This window comes from Leptodactylus fuscus, chromosome 8, assembly GCF_031893055.1.
Source record: "Leptodactylus fuscus isolate aLepFus1 chromosome 8, aLepFus1.hap2, whole genome shotgun sequence".
Classification (NCBI taxonomy): domain Eukaryota; kingdom Metazoa; phylum Chordata; class Amphibia; order Anura; family Leptodactylidae; genus Leptodactylus; species Leptodactylus fuscus.
In genome coordinates, this window is record NC_134272.1 from 59452736 (window position 1) to 59473045 (window position 20310).

General features: G+C 40.4%; 1 protein-coding gene across 1 annotated transcript in view; it reads left to right on the plus strand.

Moving 5' to 3' along the window:
* GSG1L (GSG1 like) overlaps window positions 1-20310 on the plus strand; it is a 105527-nt gene that overhangs the window by 29591 nt on the left and 55626 nt on the right. The window contains exon 2 of the mRNA XM_075286013.1: window positions 9725-9772. Within this exon, the coding sequence (XP_075142114.1) occupies window positions 9725-9772 (48 nt within the window). The remainder of the gene's footprint in view (window positions 1-9724; window positions 9773-20310) is intronic.

The following is a 20310-nucleotide window of genomic DNA, read 5'->3' on the forward strand; positions in this document are numbered from 1 at the left end:
CCACTTTGAAGTATAACATCACACAAAAATCAAGCCCTTATATGACTATGTAAATGGAAAAATGAGAAAATTATGACTTTTGAACTGTAAGAAGAAAAAAATGAAGACACAAAAATTAAAAATTTCACCTAAGGGTTAAGGAACTTGCCTTTTCCAGATTTCGTTGATAAAAAGCCTTAAAATCAGCACCAAATAAGCAATGTGAACCTACTTTTTATCTGCGTACAGAATTTTTATTTATCATCCACGAAATGTACAATGTATATAACATTTGACAATACCAATGTGGATGCTTTGTGCGTTACCGCTGTCCTTTACGGTGTTCAGGGTCCCAGGCATCAATGACAGATTTTTTTCACTTCTGTATGCCAATATAGAGTATAGGATTTATGCCAAATTCTCCTACAGGACCTCTTTACATCATTTTTTAAAATCTGTCCTATAAACTATGTGACATTTCTGATGACAGGAACATTCTGCTGAAATGACAGTTCCCCACTAATAATGTTCCCTTTGTTCTGTGATACCTGAAAAAATTTTCACGAACATCCTACTGAATAGTCAAGCTGACTAAAATAAAAAGTTTTGAAATGACTGGAATTTTAAAGCTCTCATTTTTTGAGCACATAGCTTTACAGAAATGGCGTCCACTATATGACGTCCACTATGCAAGTATTATCGTGAGAACACCAGTCCTCTGGTACAAATGGTGGCCAAACTCCACTAAAGACAGAAAAGTCAAGTTTGAGTAGCAGTTAAGGAATTTTTTTCTCTTAAAATTTTGATCAGTCTATTGGCATATACAATACATAATATTACAATGTTGCTGTCTGCTTACTATTACATTAATACCTTTCCTGAAAATGGCCTAAGGGTGAATGCTACCCTGACTCTCAATACTAAATATTTTATACTATAAAGAAATAAAATACAATGCAAACAATAAATATTGATATAAAATACATATTAGAATGCAATCTATAGATAGAAAGAGGTAACCCACCGTCTGGTGTGAATACAATCCAACCATATTGAATAAAACATAAAGCTTTTAGTTCTGTAAGGGTATATCCAAGTCCAGACAGTGAACATGTACTAGTGTTAGGCTGGTTTCATATAAAATAGGGCTAATTTATCATGTCTTGGATGCCAGTTTTTTTTTTTGTTTGTTTTTTAACAAGTCTATTACATCAATGAAGACTTTCCATATAGAAGAGAATATATTATACAGTGTGTAACACATTAGTTATAAAATATAGAACAGTATGTCAATACAAGAAATAATATCATACTATAGAAAAATGATATAATAATAGACAGTAAAATAATGGAGCACCCCCTTCTAGGATGACCCCAAACTATTTACAGAGTTGTTAGTCATATGAAAGAGGGAATGAAAGACCTTCTGATCCTTTCTTATCACAGCCTTACTGAATGAACTTTTCGCTGAAGGACCTCTGCTGGCTGAGGAGGACTTGGTTAAAAGGGTGCGAGGAATAAATTGAATTTCCTTAGTCCTCAAACCTCCCGGCTGTCCAGCCAATGGCAAACCACAAAGCTACAGTTAGGGCCAGAAATATTTGGACAGTGACACAATTTTTGCGAGTTGGGCTCTGCATGCCACCACATTGGTTTTGAAATGAAACCTCTACAACAGAATTCAAGTGCAGATTGTAACGTTTAATTTGAAGGGTTGAACAAAAATATCTGATAGAAAATGTAGGAATTGTACACATTTCTTTACAAACACTCCACATTTTAGGAGCTCAAAAGTAATTGGACAAATAAACATAACCCAAACAAAATATTTTTATTTTCAATATTTTGTTGCGAATCCTTTGGAGGCAATCACTGCCTTAAGTCTGGAACCCATGGACATCACCAAACGCTGGGTTTCCTCCTTCTTAATGCTTTGCCAGGCCTTTACAGCCGCAGCCTTCAGGTCTTGCTTGTTTGTGGGTCTTTCCGCCTTAAGTCTGGATTTGAGCAAGTGAAATGCATGCTCAATTGGGTTAAGATCTGGTGATTGACTTGGCCATTGCAGAATGTTCCACTTTTTTGCACTCATGAACTCCTGGGTAGCTTTGGCTGTATGCTTGGGGTCATTGTCCATCTGTACTATGAAGCGCCGTCCGATCAACTTGGCAGCATTTGGCTGAATCTGGGCTGAAAGTATATCCCGGTACACTTCAGAATTCATCCGGCTACTCTTGTCTGCTGTTATGTCATCAATAAACACAAGTGACCCAGTGCCATTGAAAGCCATGCATGCCCATGCCATCACGTTGCCTCCACCATGTTTTACAGAGGATGTGGTGTGCCTTGGATCATGTGCCGTTCCCTTTCTTCTCCAAACATTTTTCTTCCCATCATTCTGGTACAGGTTGATCTTTGTCTCATCTGTCCATAGAATACTTTTCCAGAACTGAGCTGGCTTCTTGAGGTGTTTTTCAGCAAATTTAACTCTGGCCTGTCTATTTTTGGAATTGATGAATGGTTTGCATCTAGATGTGAACCCTTTGTATTTACTTTCATGGAGTCTTCTCTTTACTGTTGACTTAGAGACAGATACACCTACTTCACTGAGAGTGTTCTGGACTTCAGTTGATGTTGAGAACGGGTTCTTCTTGACCAAAGAAAGTATGCGGCGATCATCCACCACTGTTGTCATCCGTGGACGCCCAGGCCTTTTTGAGTTCCCAAGCTCACCAGTCAATTCCTTTTTTCTTAGAATGTACCCGACTGTTGATTTTGCTACTCCAAGCATGTCTCTGATGGATTTTTTCTTTTTTTTTCAGTCTCAGGATGTTCTGCTTCACCTCAATTGAGAGTTCCTTTGACCGTATGTTGTCTGGTCACAGCAACAGCTTCCAAATGCAAAACCACACACCTGGAATCAACCCCAGACCTTTTAACTACTTCATTGATTACAGGTTTATGAGGGAGACGCCTTCAGAGTTAATTGCAGGCCTTAGAGTCCATTGTCCAATTACTTTTGGTCCCTTGAAAAAGAGGAGGCTATGCATTACAGAGCTATGATTCCTAAACCCTTTCTCCGATTTGGATGTGGAAACTCTCATATTGCAGCTGGGAGTGTGCACTTTCAGCCCATATTATATATATAATTGTATTTCTGAACATGTTTTAGTAAACAGCTAAAATAACAAAACTTGTGTCACTGTCCAAATATTTCTGGCCCTAACTGTATTTCTGACTATAAGAGGAAACCCAGTTTTAGTCAACAAAAATTGGAAACATTTTTTATAGTAATTAAAACATCCCTAAGGCTGAACCTAAGTAGATTGAAAGATGTACTGTACTTTCTTTGACTATTCGGCTAAAGTCCCACATTGTGGAAACGCAGCATTTTTTTTTTCCTGCATTTTTTGAGCGAAAGTCAGGAGTGGATTGAAAATGAATGGAAAATATAAAGGAAGCTCTTAGATGTTTCCTGCTCCTGACTTTGGATCAAAAACCGAGCCTAAATGCTGTTATTCCACATTGTGGGGCCTTAGCCTAATAGTCAAAGAAAGTAGATGGTTTAATTTCACTAACATTGATTGATAGGGTAGTGCCTTTTGTCAGATTATAGATTAAGTAAGGGAATTAAAATCCACCCCATGACACCGCATTACATTTAAAGGGGTTTTCTGGGCTGAAAATCTTTTTTTTTTTCTTTTTTTTTTTTTTAGAAAGGTCTGTTAGTTCTAGTAATGGGTTAATAAATACATCCCTGTACATTTAGCAGTGTTTGGAGTGATTTCTGGGTTTCTCAGGTTGCTTCTTGCATTCTCTGCCTTTATTTACATGGTGTAACTTCCTGCTGTGCAGCTTCCTGTGTAGCTTCTACACTAGTTCCCTCTCACTCAGCCCCCCTCCTCTCTCACTCCGTTATACTTCCCCTCCCTGTCTTTTGCTCTGTAATATGCTGTCCCTGTTCTTTGTTACTCTTTTGTATTTATCCTATACAGTAAATGCCCCTGTTATAAACCTCCATACAATATGGTGGCTCCCGCAGAGGCATTGTAGGCTGTTAACTACTGGATTGCTTCAGCAGGTAACAACTGATTTTCACCTACCTATCCCTGCCCTTCTCCAATGTTGCCTCTCCTTAAAGAGGACATCCTTCTCCACAGCAGCGCCTATCGTGCTGTACAATGTGATGGGGGAGGAACGCCCCCCTCCCCTCCTGATAATAATTGTCTATGGACGAGCACTGTGAGCAGAGGGAGGGGGCGTTCCTCCTCGCTCACACTGTACAGCGCGATAGGCGCTGCTGTGGAGAAGGACGTTCCTGATAGACTGTCAGGAACGCCCTTCTGACTGTAAAGAGTTCTGGTACCGGCACCGATAGCTCTTTACCCGGGGCACAGACCGGGAAAGCCGACACTGCGCTGAATTCATCGCACTGTCAGCTTTCCAGCAGTATATAGAACTGCCTGTGCCCAAACCCGTGAAAGGTCCTCTTTAATCCTCCAGGACATGCCACATATTATGTCTTGTCGCTCAGCTGATGTTCATGATGTTATATTCGGTGCCCTCTGGAGGCCATAGATAGGAGCTGTGATAGCGAGGTAAAAATTGGAGTAATCCAAAGGGTAATGGTCTATTCAAAAATAAAAGCAGCGGAGGCTATCCGGGCTGCCTAAGGTGGCTGCTATGGTGGTAGTTATACCTCTGATGGAGAGTCCAATTCACGATAGGAAGATTAGAACATTATACTTTTCTCCTTTCCTGACACCAGTCTGTATGTGGGAGCAGAATGTGGAGTGTGCAGCCTTTTGATTATGGAAAGTGTTTTATCAGCGGTTTCCCAGGTTAATATAGTAGCAGTCAGCGGGATATAGTAACGCCTGTCCCCACATCCCACCCCCTCCCCTCGCTGGATCACTTCTGGCTTTTGGCTCGAAAGCTGCAGTGGCAAATTAAATGAAAATGTTGTATGTAAAACTAGTCTTAATAAAGATACTCTCAGGGAAAATAGTCCTCAGCAACTCCAGTGTATTAAGCCCAATGTCCTCATTAAGGATACACAGTAACCAAGGTATGAATCCAAAAGATCTAACGTTCCCTGGTAACATAATACCACCCCGGGGATCTGCTCTGCCACCTCAGCACGTGAATGTTCCTAGTAAATTGTAGATGGTTACAATTTTATTCTTTTGTCATACAGAATATCTCAACGTAAGTCAACACTATCTCTTATCCTCTGGGTTGTTACATACGGTATATAATGTATTGTCAACATTTAGGCATTTCAAAAGATAAACCACAAGATGTACTGCGGAGAAAATTACCTGTAATAGACCCATGTTTATATGTAAGGAGGGATAAGCTTGTTGCTTTTAATAACTTAATGACACTGTGCATACGATATAAAAGAAAATATCCCTTGTTTTTGTGTGGGTCTTAACCCCTTCCCGCCGATGGCATTTTTTGATTTTCGTTTTTCGTTTTTGACTCCCCTCCTTCTAAACCCCATAACTTTTTTATTTCTCCGCTCCCAGAGCCATATGAGGTCTTAATTTTTGCGGGACAATTTTTTCTTCATGATGCCACCATTATTTATTCTATGTAATGTACTGGGAAGCAGGAAAAAAATTCAGAATGGGGTGGATTTGAAGAAAAAATGCATTTCTGCGACTTTCTTACGGGCTTTGGTTTTACGGCGTTCACTGTGCAGCCAAAATGACATGTCCCCTGTATTCTGTGTTTTGGTACGGTTCCAGGGATACCAAATTTATATGGTTTTATTTACATTTTGACCCCTAAAAAAAATTCCAAAACGGTGTTAAAAAATTTTTTTTCTAAAAGTCGCCATATTCCGACGGCCGTAACTTTTTTATACATAGGTGTATGGGGATGCATAGGGCGTCTTTTTTTTGCGGGGCCGGGTGTACTTTTTAGTTCTACCATTTTCGGGAAATGTTATTGCTTTGATCACTTTTTATTCAAATTTTTATCAGAATTAAAACAGTGAAAAAACGGCGGTTTGGCACTTTTGACTATTTTTCCTGCTACGGCGTTTATCGAACAGGAAAAATATTTTTATAGATTTGTAGAGCGGGCGATTTCGGACGCGGGGATACCTAACATGTATATGTTTCACAGTTTTTAACTACTTTTATATTTGTTCTAGGGAAAGGGGGGTGATTTGAACTTTTAATACTTTTTATATTTTTTTATATTTTTTTTAACTTTTTTTTTTATTTTTTTTTTGCATTTATTAGACCCCCTAGGGGTGTTGAACCTCAGGGGGTCTGATCACTAATGCAATGCATTACAATGCTAATGCATTGCAATGCATTGCAAAAAAGCATCATCTCTTTTGCAGGCTGTATACACCAGCCTGCAAAAGAGAGAATTTGCAGACCGGCTGGGAGCCTTTAACAAGGCTCCCGGCTGTCACTGCAACATGACGTCGGCCCTGGAGCATGCTCCAGGAGCCGGCGATCCTTGCCAAAATGGCGGCGCCCATGCCCATGCCTTTGACAGCAGCGCCGGAGGGGTTAATGCCTCCGATCGGTCCGGGGACCGATCGGAGGCATTAGAGCCGGTTGTCCACTGCTTAAAGCAGTAGACACCCGGCGGCTATGACGGCCGCCCGGCTCCCGGGCGGTCGCCATAGTTACAGACCCGACACGCGCCGTACTATTACGGCGCATGTCGGGAAGGGGTTAAAAGGGGTGTCTACTAGAAATGAGCGAACAGTAAAATGTTCAAGGTTCGATATTCGTTTCGAGTAGCCCCTCAATATTTGACTACTCGAATCGAATATCGAACCCTAGTATAGTCTATGGGGGGAAAATGCTCGTTTCAGGGGTAGGCAACGTTCGATCAAATTATACTTAGCAAGTCCACGAGTGAGGGTCGGGCTGGATCCTCTGAGAAGTCTTCTCCGTGCAGCGTCCCCACGGCGTCTTCCGGCTCTTCATTCACTCTGCCAGGCATTGGGCACTACAAGCGGACATGCGCAGTCGGCTCTGCCCAGGCCCGATGCCTGGCAGAGTGAATGAAAAGCCAGAAGACGCTGCGGGGAAGCTGCACGGAGAAGACTTCTAAAGGTAGGTGTTAGGATCAGGTCTCGCAGGGTTCCAGTCCAGCGCATATCGCTACCTGCGGGCCAATCCAAACCTCGCCCTCGGCGTTGTGCAGTAAGATGTCTGGAGTCTAAGTCCAGTTTTCGGCCCACTGAGCATGCTCAGACATTTTGGAGTTGCTCAGAGGCTAAGTGCCATTCTCTCCCTACTGAGCATGCTCAGACTCTTTGGAGCCGTTCTGAGACTAAGTGCCAGTTTGCTCAGACTGAGCATGACCGGTGAGGTCATGGCCACCGCCCCTATTGGGCGGTAACTTCCCTTTAAATAGTGTGAGCCGACGCCCGTCCGGTGCTCACACTTAGACTGAAATACCTAATGACAGTAGTTGCAGGGAAAGGCTCCAGTGTCCAGGCAGGTTTCCAGACTAGGCCTCTGTGTGGGGTTCCTCTGCTGTTATCTGGGTGCTGGGTAATTAGGACCGGTAAACCCTGAACTGCCAGCTCTACACCAAGGCTAGGAGAAGTAGAGACTGTTCCAGCCTGTAGAGTTGCAGCAGGTTGGTCTCAGGAGATATCCTTACTGTACTGTCAAACTTCAGTGTTAAACTCCTAGCTGTCGCAGGAACATTTGTGTTGCTGACCAGGGGTGGCGTTAACCCTTGGCAGCCTTGTTACTTCTGCAGTACAGGTGCACCTGGCCAGTGAGTTTAACTGGCAGGTTTTAGTTGCACCCTGTTCACATTGGGAGCTGCACCGTCGCATCCGCTCAGTGAACTTAACTGGTGTATGTGTGTTGCTCCTTGTGCACACTGTGCTGTACTGTCATATTGTTGCGCTCAGGCAGACGGCCGCCCATCATAGGGCCTGTGGACCTCGCTGCAGTGCCTTGCAGCCCAGAGGTTCTGTTGTTTAAAAATTATTATTTTATTTATATACACAGAACCGTAACAGTAGGAGAAGAACCAGCGTTGATTGGCCGGCTGTATAGCATTCGGCCAATCAATGCTGGTTCTGCATCGAACTTTTACATTCGAACAGCGAGTGGTACTCAATCTCGTACTTACGAGTATTTCGAATACTGTAGTATTCAATCGAATATCTACTCGTTTGAGTACTACTCGCTCATCTCTAGTGTCTACATAACTGGAGCAAATATAGAGCGTAACACAACGAATGTACACACTGGTGAAAATGTAAGACGGCTAGCCAAAGGTGAATCCAGAAGATTTGTCCATGTCAGCCAATTGCAACATAGTAACACAGTAGATAAGACACAGATAGAGTCCATCAAACCAACCTATAAACTCACCATGTTGATCTAAAAGAAGGCAAAAAAAATCACAAGGCTGATGCTGAGGAATAAATTCCTTCCCAACTCCAAATATGGCAACTGTACTAAGCTAAGATGGATCATAATCCTATACTAAAAATTCCTTATTCCTATAACCTATGATGTTACTCTCAAGAAAGGCATCTAGGACCTTTTTGGACACACAGAAGTTACTAGCCATCACCACATTCTGTGGCAGTGAACTTCATAGTCTCACTACTCTTACTGTCAAAAATTCTCACCTATGACCATGGTAAAACCTTTTTTTCCTCTATACATGGAGGTTACCCCTTTGTCTTAGTTATGCGTCTAGGTGTAAAGAGATTATTGGAAAGATCTCTGTACTGTCCAATCCTCCTTCTAGCTTTTTTCATTTATATCACTATATGCATGCACCGGAAAACACACAGACCCCATTATAGTCTATGTGTCTGTCGTTTCATTGCTCACCGCTTTTTAATGCGTTCGGTATTCCATTCTGGGGTCCCAAAGTAGACTCCCCAAATGGAATACCGAACGCAGATGTGAACCAGGCCTTAGACAAAACTAACTTACTTACAACCTGTCACAGAGTATCACAAAATTGTATTTTTGTTGAAAAATTGTATTTTTGTTTTTAAAAAAGGTAGTCATCTCTTACTACACGTTTCAGGGTAAAAAAAATATGCAAATCTATTCTCCAGGATGTAATTAGGAGAACAGTGCACTCTGTACACCACCCTATAGAGGGTAGCATCCTTAACATCATGCATGACTCAGTTAAAAAGTCTACTATCATGATGCGGATTTAATTGCCAAATTAGTATTTCTGTCCCAAAAGAAACAGATTCCCAGCTATGGACAGCGCTGTTTCGGCCTATTGGGCCTCTTCAGCATAGCGTAGGGATACTGATTTGGCAGAGTGAGAGACTATAGACCAGGGTCAGGGGATAATCGTACACATCATGATGGAGAACTAACAGGGAAGGTGAGGAAGAACACATGTACTTGGTTTTGTCTTAGGTTTACGTTTCTAACTATCTATTTCATACATAGTGCTCCTTGGAATAAATTACAAAAAATAAGAAGGATAGAAATAAAATCTGTCTTGTATCAAAGTCTATTTCTCTTCTGCTATAATAAGGAGATACAGGACATTTATGTGAAAATAAAAAGCTAATGTGTACAATGAATGCAGATGGTTCGCCAGTACTGTGGTAAGAAGGTGTCAGATCTGGTATATCCTCTGTACATTACAGCCTCTGTAGTCATAAGAGCAGCAGGGTGTGTTCTGTCCTTTAAGATTCTATTAATGTTGTAGACTGGAAACGTAAGTAAAACCTACAACACATTGACTATTCATTTCCTATTTACAGGTGAAAAATGTCGAAGCTTTATTGACCTTGCACCAGCATCTGAAAAAGGTAAAGAATAAATTATACATATTGCTATGAGTCTAACCTGCCGTGTGTGACTAGACTGTAAATGTTTGACTTAAAGGGGTTCTCTGGGACTTAAATATTGATGATCTATCCTTAGATTTCATCATTTTCATATCAGTGGATATCTGACATCTGGCACAACTATGATCAGCTATGGAGGCTGCATCAGTGGCGGACTGGCAATGTACTTTACCGGGAATTTATCCCAGTGGGCCAGTCCTTACACTTGCTAACTAGGGGCTATTCTCCTGCACTGCCCTGCATATATCTATGTATGTGTACATTACTGTGATAAATGACAACTCTGTTCCCATATACAAAGACGGAAGCAGGAGCCTCCTGAGCGCACTTAGCTTGTTACTGTGACTATAGGCACTTTAGAAGTAACATCACCTGACCATCACATAGCCATGAGGTTCTTGAATAACAGTAACATGAAGAAATCCAGACAGCACGAGGAGAATGGGAAAGGGTAAATTCACATTTGTGCTCGGGGATTCGGTTCCCCATTCCGGAAACCGGGCAGAAACTTGGCAGACCCCATTATAGTCTATGGGGTCTGTGGGTTTCTACAAGTAGCCACTTATTAAACATATTAGGTTTCTGTTTTTCAGATCACCTAGCGGAAATCCCAACGTAGGTTTGAACCTAGAATAAATTAAGGATGTGTCTGTATATTAATGTGTGTGAATATACAGATATAGTAGAGTTATCCTGAACTTCTGTATTGGTTAAACTGCTGCAGTGTGACATCTGATCGCAGAAGGCAACAAAAAGCAATGAAAAGTCATCGGAAAACATTTTTTGAAAATATAAATAATTAAAAATTTTGCATTCTTAAAGATTTTCTGTAACCGTCTTGGAGGTGATCAATTGTTATTTACAACTGTGAATTGTGAACTGGACTTCTATGGTTTGGGACTTGGCTGAATTACTGACACATTCCAAGTACTAGAAAGTTTGTGGATTCATGGTCCATATCCATTGGCAACCGATCCAGGCAGAAACTGTCACCACTAAGATGGTTGGAGGAAATCTTTAAAACTTAAACATTTCTGCAAATTAAAATGATTTAAAAAACATGTAAAGGCCTAGAAAGCTGCTCATACAGTATAATCCAGTAACGTATATACTGCTCTGTGTAGCTGACGCTCAATTTAATCAGTTTTCTTTTTTCAATTTAATTTATCTGTCAACGATAGAGCGTCCATATCTAAGTCCTGGAAAAGCTTTTTAATGTAATCTATCATATTAAAATTGTGAATTTTATGATTTTTTTTCTTTACTACTTTTTTGCAGCTTTACATTTTTATTGATCTTGACAACATTGACATTATATTGCTTCGCTTTCTAATGATACAAATTCTAAATAGAATAATAAAGTTTCGCTTTCAGATTTTGTTCCATTGTTTAACACTTTAACTAGAATCAACAGATAAATATAATGTAATATAGGTATTCTAATTATGTATATGAATGTTTCTATCATGCAGTAAAAGGTACTTTGATGTGTTATTATATATTCTATGTTGGACTAAAGGGCCTAGGGCCCACCAGAGGAACTCATTCTGGGGCCACATCCAACAGCTTCTTGATAGTGGCCTACACCACGTCCCCTTCTCTGAAATCTTGCATATATCTATTTTTCCAATATAGTCATCCCCTATGGTATGGTGCATGCCGCAATAGCCTAGGAGAGGTGAATATAAATGTTTGTTTTCACTAGGTTCCCCTGGACAAGCTTTTATTGTAAATCCTGTGGTTGACCAGTCCGACGCTGTAGCCCACTGCAGCCAAATGTCCACTCATATAGATTTCCTTCTTCTGCAAACGTTAGAGGAGTTTGCTACTTCATGGAAGCAGAAGAATGAAAAACGGAAGGGCACTCACCGCTGTCAGAAGCGCTTTCTCAAGCCTTGGTATACATGTAAGGCTTGAGAAAGCGCTTCTGACATCGGGAAATGGTTGTTGCCTCTATACCTGTATTGGTGTCGCTCCCTCCCTGGAGATGTTTTTAATACACTTCAATAAAGTATCCCTACGCTATGCTGAGGAAGGTCCAATAGGCTGAAACAGCGCTGTCCATAGCTGAGAATCTGTTCCTTTTGGAATAGAAATACTAATTTGGCAATTAAATCCACATCATGATTAAATAGACTTTTTAACTGAGTCATGCATGATGTTAAGGATGCTGCCCTCTAGAGGGCGGCGTACAGAGTGCACTGTTCTCCTAATTACATCCTGGAGAATAGATTTGCATATTTTTTACCTTCAATAAAGGACTGAATCTTTTTTAAGGAAGAAGTCTGGTTCTGCGGTGAGTGCCCTTCCGTTTTTCGTTCCTCTGCTTCCATAAAGTATCAAACTCCTCTAATGTTTGGAGAAGAAGGAAATCTATATGAGTGGACATATTCTGTTTACTATTTGGGGTCCTGAGCACCACCACCATATAGATCAAGACATCTTTGGAATAATCCTCTGGTTGGGCTAATGCCTTGTGGTTTTTTTAGAAGGTGTTTTCTATGTATTGCATTTTATGAGAAATAGGTAGTGCCACCATACTCCTCTGTTTGGTTTGCTACTTTATTCTTATTTGGGCACAGATAAAAGGGAAGGCTCAACCAGTAACTTACTAGTGTAAAGTTCGGTGCAGTTTCCTCATACCATGAATGGCGGCCGATACAGGATCAAGTAACTAAACCCATCCATCAGTTGTCTCCATTGCAAAGCATGTCACGTGTGAAACTAGTGAATGTGCTCTGTGAAACAGCTGACGGACAGGTCCAGTCACATAACCCTCCATCAGCTGCCATTATCAGGTTTGCGTTCTGAGGACAGTTCATTGTTAGAGGAGGAGACAGCAATTTACTGTATACGACGGCGATACTGAAGTTCTAATAGTATTATACTAGTAAGTTTCCTGCACAGCCCTCACCTTCACATGTATGGCAAACCCTATAACATTAAACTTTCAATATAAACACGATGCCACAAAGAGGCAAACTACCATCATATTAATAAAAAGGTATATTTTTATTAAATGGAAAAAAGACAATAACATACAGAAGTATAGTAAAAAGAAACTTAAACTTAAACTTTCAATGTAGATATCTCCTAGTATAAAGAGCAGAGTATAGTATTGTGTATACTGTAAAAACATTTCCCTGCTTTGTCTTTTTTCCTTTTAGACTGTTTCCTAAGTAATAAAATAAAGCTAAAAAGGAGGTAAATGTTCCTTTTCCAGTGTATTGTACATTTGGAAAGTGCAGAACTCTTTCACACAATGTCGCCATTGTTTTCCCAGACAGACATGTCTACTCCAAAATGCTCAGCCATGATATTAATGCAGAGTTTCTATATCTTTCCGTTATCACCGTGCTTTACAGAATGTGTAAGGAGGGAGAGAGGGAGGGAGTTAGTTTCTATCTTTATGTTACTTTGGATTCGGATATTTTAAATACGTATGGGTCATAGTACGATGGAACGGTACATACACATTGTATATACTTGGTATGTAAGCCTGTAGCAATTTTCTTTCTATTTTCTGGCTCAGGGTATCCTCATAGCCTCGCTACATAGTCTTAAATGCTAAAATAAAGTTAGAAAAAGGGAACAAGATCTGGTGCTCACATGAAGCAGGATATGGTTGCATGAAGGAAAGCTACTCTTTGGCATTTGAGCTACCTAGAAATGAAAGCAGTTGTATGGGATCAGTAAATGGGGAAATACCTGCCCCCGCCAAAGAGGGGCACTCCATTTCCACCAGTTAGGGGGCGTTCAAACTTGCGCCTGGTGTCTCTCCTTTGTGAACCCGATATAATAGCAGAAAAACAGATTGGGAATGGTTTGTAAATGGTCCGTTTAAAAACATGTTCACTTCAATGAGTTTTTAAAGCAATCCTCAGGTGTCCGTTTGCAACCTCTCTGCTGTGAACCTGTTTTTTTTTGGGCGGACACAAAGTCGGACATGCAGGACTTTGCACAGACTTCACTGTAAGACTTCTATGGCAAAGCAAGGACTTTACAGCTCCCAGCTCTGTAATAGGCTTCAACCATACTTTGTTTGATCACCTCCCTGGGACCTAATGGTTTGTGAGTGGTGAATCCTAGGAATTTGGGATTTTCTGTACATAAATATTTCAAAAATTTCAGCAAGAAAGTGGCCCTCCGCAGGTGATCTTTGGCTCTTGGACATCTCTTCTGATAATTCTTTTCACTCCTCTGTCTGAAATCTTACAGGCAGCATGTAGTTATGGCCGGTTTATGGTAAAATAATATTATCGAGGTGAAGATGCATTTTTTGCTTATTTGTAAAATGGGAAAAGGGTGGGTGGTTTGAAATTTTTTTAATATATATATTTTTATTTTTAAATTTTGTTTTTAACTTTTTAGAACTTATTTATAGTACCTGTAGGGTGATGGTTGCTTATACAATATATTTCAATACTTCATATATTGTATATCTACTGCACTTCTTTAATGACAAGCCTGGAGCCTGTGGTAGGCTCTTAGCTGTCTTGACAAGTATTTTTTGTTCCACATAACATCCTTTATGGTGGTAAGCCATTCCAAGATAGTGGCGCACCAAGTGGTTAACAACAACCAATAGTGCTGTCACCATTCACAGGTATTATCAATAGATGCCTTATGTACAGTATAATACAAACAATACCCATTGTTTATAATGAGACCTCAATTCTTAAGTCCTCTCCACGACCCCACTCAACAATATTATTTGCAAGTACATCAAATGTCAGAGTTTAAAGGGATATTACAGTTATTTCAAGCTGCCTCTCATCCACGTGATGGGGATAACTTTCTGATCTGTGGAGGTGTGACTGCTGTAACCTCTACTATTCATGAGAATAGGAGTTTATTACACTCCCATCGGAATAGAGTAGCTGATCACACATGTTCAGCCATACCATTCACTTCTGTGGGACTGCTGGAGATATCCAAGTGGTATACCCAGCTATCTCCAGCAGTCTTCAGCTGCTCCATTCGAATGGGGTAACAGGCCCTGTCTTCTCATAATTGGTTAAGGTCTCGGTGATCAGATTTTCACTGCTCATTAGATTACCTCCTATCAATTGTAGAGGAATTAATTTCATGGCCGGAATGACCTTTTAAGGGATTATTTACACAACCATGTTCTGTCTAAGAAACATAGTGGACCACAGCCATAGTGCATCATACTGAGTCAAACTGATCAGACTTAAAGGAGTTGTGCCATCTTAAGGATCCTATCTATACTGCTTGCTTATGTGGATTTAAGAATTTTCCGAAATACATTGCTTCATCAAAACTGCTTTATTTGGCTATTATCTGAGATTATTCACGTCATTGCTTACACTGTGTTTCCATAACCACGGACCTGGGGATGATCTTATCTCTCCGCCCAGGACAAGTGACATAGCTCCCTGCTCTGAGGAGGGGAGGGGGAGCTGAGAGCTCGGGACTTGGGAGCAGCTTGTATTTCTGAGCTGTTTATTTCCTGCTCTCCCAAATATCAGGTCGGCTAATTGAATTTTGCTGATAAGGGCTGAGACGGGGAGTCTATTACCTCAGTATGTAAACACAGACCCAAAACGGAGTTTATTGCAAGCTGACTCTTCGTCCTGTAGCAAGTGAATTTAGGATTCTCATCACCTATCAAATCCAGCTCTGCTACATCAGCTTTATATTGTGCATCTTCTAGTGATACTGTGCTAATTTATTTACAACTATCCCTTATTACTGACTGCAAACATGTACTGCTATGAAGAGAGATAGCACAGCAAGTGAAATCCCACCCACCAATTTACCGAGAAAACCAGGAAGTGAACAGAGCATACTGCCTGCAAGCTGGTGAACAGGCGAAGTGGGAATACCCCTTTAAAGTTATCCATACAGGAGCGATCCTGCTGTTCAATATCCATTAAAAATATGTCCATATATCTTGCAATAGTTTTTATTTCTATTCCTAACATGTGTGTATACCTTCTTGCCATTGAGACTGATGAGTACTAGTACATCTAAGTTTCAGGTATACATTTTTGGAAATTTGGACATGTATTGATCAGGGTACATCAGATTACTTATAGTCTAATATGAATAAAACCGATAAAGATGAGAATTTGCAATATAATTATTCTCCATTTGCCTCACTTTTTGGAATCTTCTTCTTGTATAATTTTATTGTGGATCCTTGAAAATATTTTGGGTAAAAGTGTTTTTATGTAATAGTGTTATATTCTAGAACTAGTTATATAAGATAGATTTAGATTCCTTTTCATCCTTGTTAGAGCTTTCAAGCCACTGTTATAGAAAGTCTCCTGAAAGTACAATAGCTCAAAGTAATAGAAATCCTAATAACATTATGACAGTTTAGTAATTTTATCCAGTTAAAAGCAATCACGTCTTATAGTCAGGACTTTTACGGCGTTCTAATCTGTAAAATAGTATGGTGATCTGTGCAGACACAATCCATAGGTTTGCCAGTAAATGAATAAGTGCTTTGTACACAGGAAGGGTTTAGAAGTCAATTGAATTCTGCCCTTGACTTTAAATAAATACGTCTGCGGCACCGAGCCATAATACATTCTGACAAGTAGAAACAAACTTGCATAGTCTCTCCTGCAGCCAAACTATTTGCAGTCATCGGTCCTCTTTTTGTTCAATTGTACTATAAATTCACTATATGTTAGCCTAATGTAGAGGATAGCTGGGGGAGAATGACTGCACGCTCAGACTACACAAAGATTGTTTGTAGTCTGCTGCCTTGGTAACACACCGGTCTGCGTATGAGCAGTAGACTCAAAATGATTAACTATTTCTTTTCTCAAAATTTCCCTATTAAACCATGGACTTTAATTGAAAGCAACCGCATTATAACATATTCACCAACCAACCTTAAATTTCTGAACAACAGGGGACTTTATACAGTCAGAAAATGTAAAGGTTACTGGAGTTATAATAAATGTTTTACAGGTCTCTGTAAGAGAACCAGCACATAATAGTGTGTGTGTGTTGCCGTGCTGTGATTACACGGCACGCACGGCGCATAGATGACATACGTGTGCCACTCATGTCTTCATGACCCCATTCATTGAAGTCAGTGAGCTTGGTCCGCAAAACTGATAGGAATAGAACCTGTCCTGAGTAGAGATGAGCGAACACTGTTCGGATCAGCCGATCCGAACAGCACGCACCCATAGAAATGAATGGAAACACCTGTGAGGCCGGCCGGCCGCCGGCAAAGTCAGCGTCACGGGTGCTTCCATTCATTTCTATGGGTGCGTGCTGTTCAGATCGGCTAATCCGAATAGTGTTCGCTCATCTCTAGTCCTGAGTTTTGCTCCATACACAAGACCTTGCAAATACATGCCCACAAAAGCACAAAGAAACGCCAATCGGCACAATAGTGTGACACAATTTTGGAAGGTGTAGAAAAAAAAATGGTTTAAAGTAGGAGAGCCTGAGTGAGAAGTCACAACAACCAACAAGCATAAATTAGACCCAATATTGGATGGCAGGGTTCCTGTTCTTACATTGCATAGAAACAAGTTGCGTGGACAAGTTGCTCTAGTTAGGTGCTTGTCTGTCTTCTATACCATGGAGTCCGGCACAGAGGAGGAACATGATCGAGAAAGATGTTCTTAACCCTAAGATTATGGGAGAGAAAGCTATGCTGCGGTGTGCCAAACAAGTAGAAGATTGTATGCACTTGATAAAGCGAGTGTGATCCTGAAACGCGTAGTGCTCCTTGTATTTTGATTACAGAATGATTTGTTTCCAACTTATGAAGTGAGATTTCATTGTCTATGGAAGTGTGCGACCTGCCTTGCCAGTTATGGGTGTCCCACCCCAATTCTACTCCCATGCAAATACAGTCCTATGAAAAAGTTTGGGCACCCCTATTAATCTTAATCATTTTTAGTTCTAAATATTTTGGTGTTTGCAGCAGCCATTTCAGTTTGATATATCTAATAACTGATGGACACAGTAATATTTCAGGATTGAAATGAGGTTTATTGTACTAACAGAAAATGTGCAATATGCATTAAACCAAAATTTGACCGGTGCAAAAGTATGGGCACCTCAACAGAAAAGTGACATTAATATTTAGTAGATCCTCCTTTTGCAAAGATAACAGCCTCTAGTCGCTTCCTGTAGCTTTTAATCAGTTCCTGGATCCTGGATAAAGGTATTTTGGACAAACAATTCAAGTTCAGTTAAGTTAGATGGTCGCCGAGCATGGACAGCCCGCTTCAAATCATCCCACAGATGTTCAATGATATTCAGGTCTGGGGACTGGGATGGCCATTCCAGAACATTGTAATTGTTCCTCTGCATGAATGCCTGAGTTGATTTGGAGCAGTGTTTTGGATCATTGTCTTGCTGAAATATCCATCCCCGGCATAACTTCAACTTCGTCACTGATTCTTGAACATTATTCTCAAGAATCTGCTGATACTGAGTGGAATCCATGCGACCCTCAACTTTAACAAGATTCCCGGTGCCGGCATTGGCCACACAGCCCTAAAGCATGATGGAACCTCCACCAAATTTTACAGTGGGTAGCAAGTGTTTTTCTTGGAATGCTGTTTCTTTTTGGACGCCATGCATAACGCCTTTTTTTATAACCAAACAACTCAATCTTTGTTTCCAAAATGAAGTTGGCTTCTCCAAATGTGCTTTTGCATACCTCAGGCAACTCTATTTGTGGCGTACGTGCAGAAACGGCTTCTTTCTCATCACTCTTCCATACAGCTTCTCCTTGTGCAAAGTGCGCTGTATTGCTGACTGATGCACAGTGACACCATCTGCAGCAAGATGATGCTGCAGCTCTTTGGAGATGGTCTGTGGATTGTCCTTGACTGTTCTCACCATTCTTCTTCTCTGCCTTTCTGATATTTTTCTTGGCCTGCCACTTCTGGGCTTAACAAGAACTGTCCCTGTGGTCTTCCATTTCCTTACTATGTTCCTCACAGTGGAAACTGACAGGTTAAATCTCTGAGACAACGTTTTGTATCCTTCCCCTGAACAACTATGTTGAACAATCTTTGTTTTCAGATCATTTGAGAGCGGGCTGTCCATGTTCGGCGACCATCAAACTTAACTGAACTTGAATTGTTTTGTAAAAAGGAATGGTCCAAAATACCTTCATCCAGGATCCAGGAACTGATTAAAAGCTACAGGAAGCGACTAGAGGCTGTTATCTTTGCAAAAGGAGGATCTACTAAATATTAATGTCACTTTTCTGTTGAGGTGCCCATATTTTTGCACCGGTCAAATTTTGGTTTAATGCATATTGCACATTTTCTGTTAGTACAATAAACCTCATTTCAATCCTGAAATATTACTGTGTCCATCAGTTATTAGATATATCAAACTGAAATGGCTGTAGCAAATACCAAAATATTTAGAACTAAAAATGATTAAGATTAATAGGGGTGCCCAAACTTTTTCATAGGACTGTACATGGTCAGTATGATAGTTGTGAAAAACACAGCTAGGACACTGACAACGCACATGAAGCCTTAATGCTACTTTTCAGCTTTCTAAGCTGTGGCTGTATCTGGTAGATCAAACCAGACCATATCATATAATATATATCTATAAATGTATATCAATGAGAATAAATTCTGACCATTTCTACATTATAGTAAAAAAAGGTACGTTGATACATGAAATCAATAGAAAATACATATTTTTTTATTACAATAGTTGTGTATGAACACATTATAACAATATGCTGTAGAATGACCTTGGCTTTATTTGGATTTTTCTAGAGCGGTCTATCGTTCCCCTTTTGCCGGGGCTTTGAATTGCAGCCGTATAAATAACGTGCATTCCACCATTTTTCTGTCGCCCTTTTGTTTTCTGCAATCTGCGCCTGGTACGGTTTAGAAAATGAGTGCTTAGCAACTGGTTACCATGGTCGCAGGATGTCTCGGCATCAAAAGGATTCGATATTACGAGGTGATGGCATTTCTAGATATATTTTCTCGATGCAATATCCATGGATCTTGATTAACAAATCTATAGCCATTAAAATATTATGGCTGTAGAAAAATATACTGGAGAAAATCATCTGTATCTAAATATATTGTAGAAAACGTGGCGTGTAGGTCATAAAAAAAATATTATATAAAAAATATCGGTATTAAAACGTATAGAAGCGATGCTGAATGTAAGCCGTGCGGCACGTGTCCTGGGCGGATTGCATAAAGGACGGTATGAATAGAATTCCATGTTTACAGGTATGTCTTCCTTGTCACTTCTGTGTGCAGATTTGCAGCAGCACTACAGAGTAAATAAGAGCCAAGTGTCAGTAAGCAGACGATCAGCCGCTCAGAATAAAGCTATACCGCCAAGGAGCACAATAAAGTATAGATTATTATTATTCAAATAGGGAGACTTCCTATCTGACTGTGGTGACACTCTGTCACCCTCAAGTAACTCATTCACAACACACAAAAGAAGACAAAGGAAGCCTTCGCCATTCCAGGTTTATTATTCCGGAAGAGTTTGGAAAG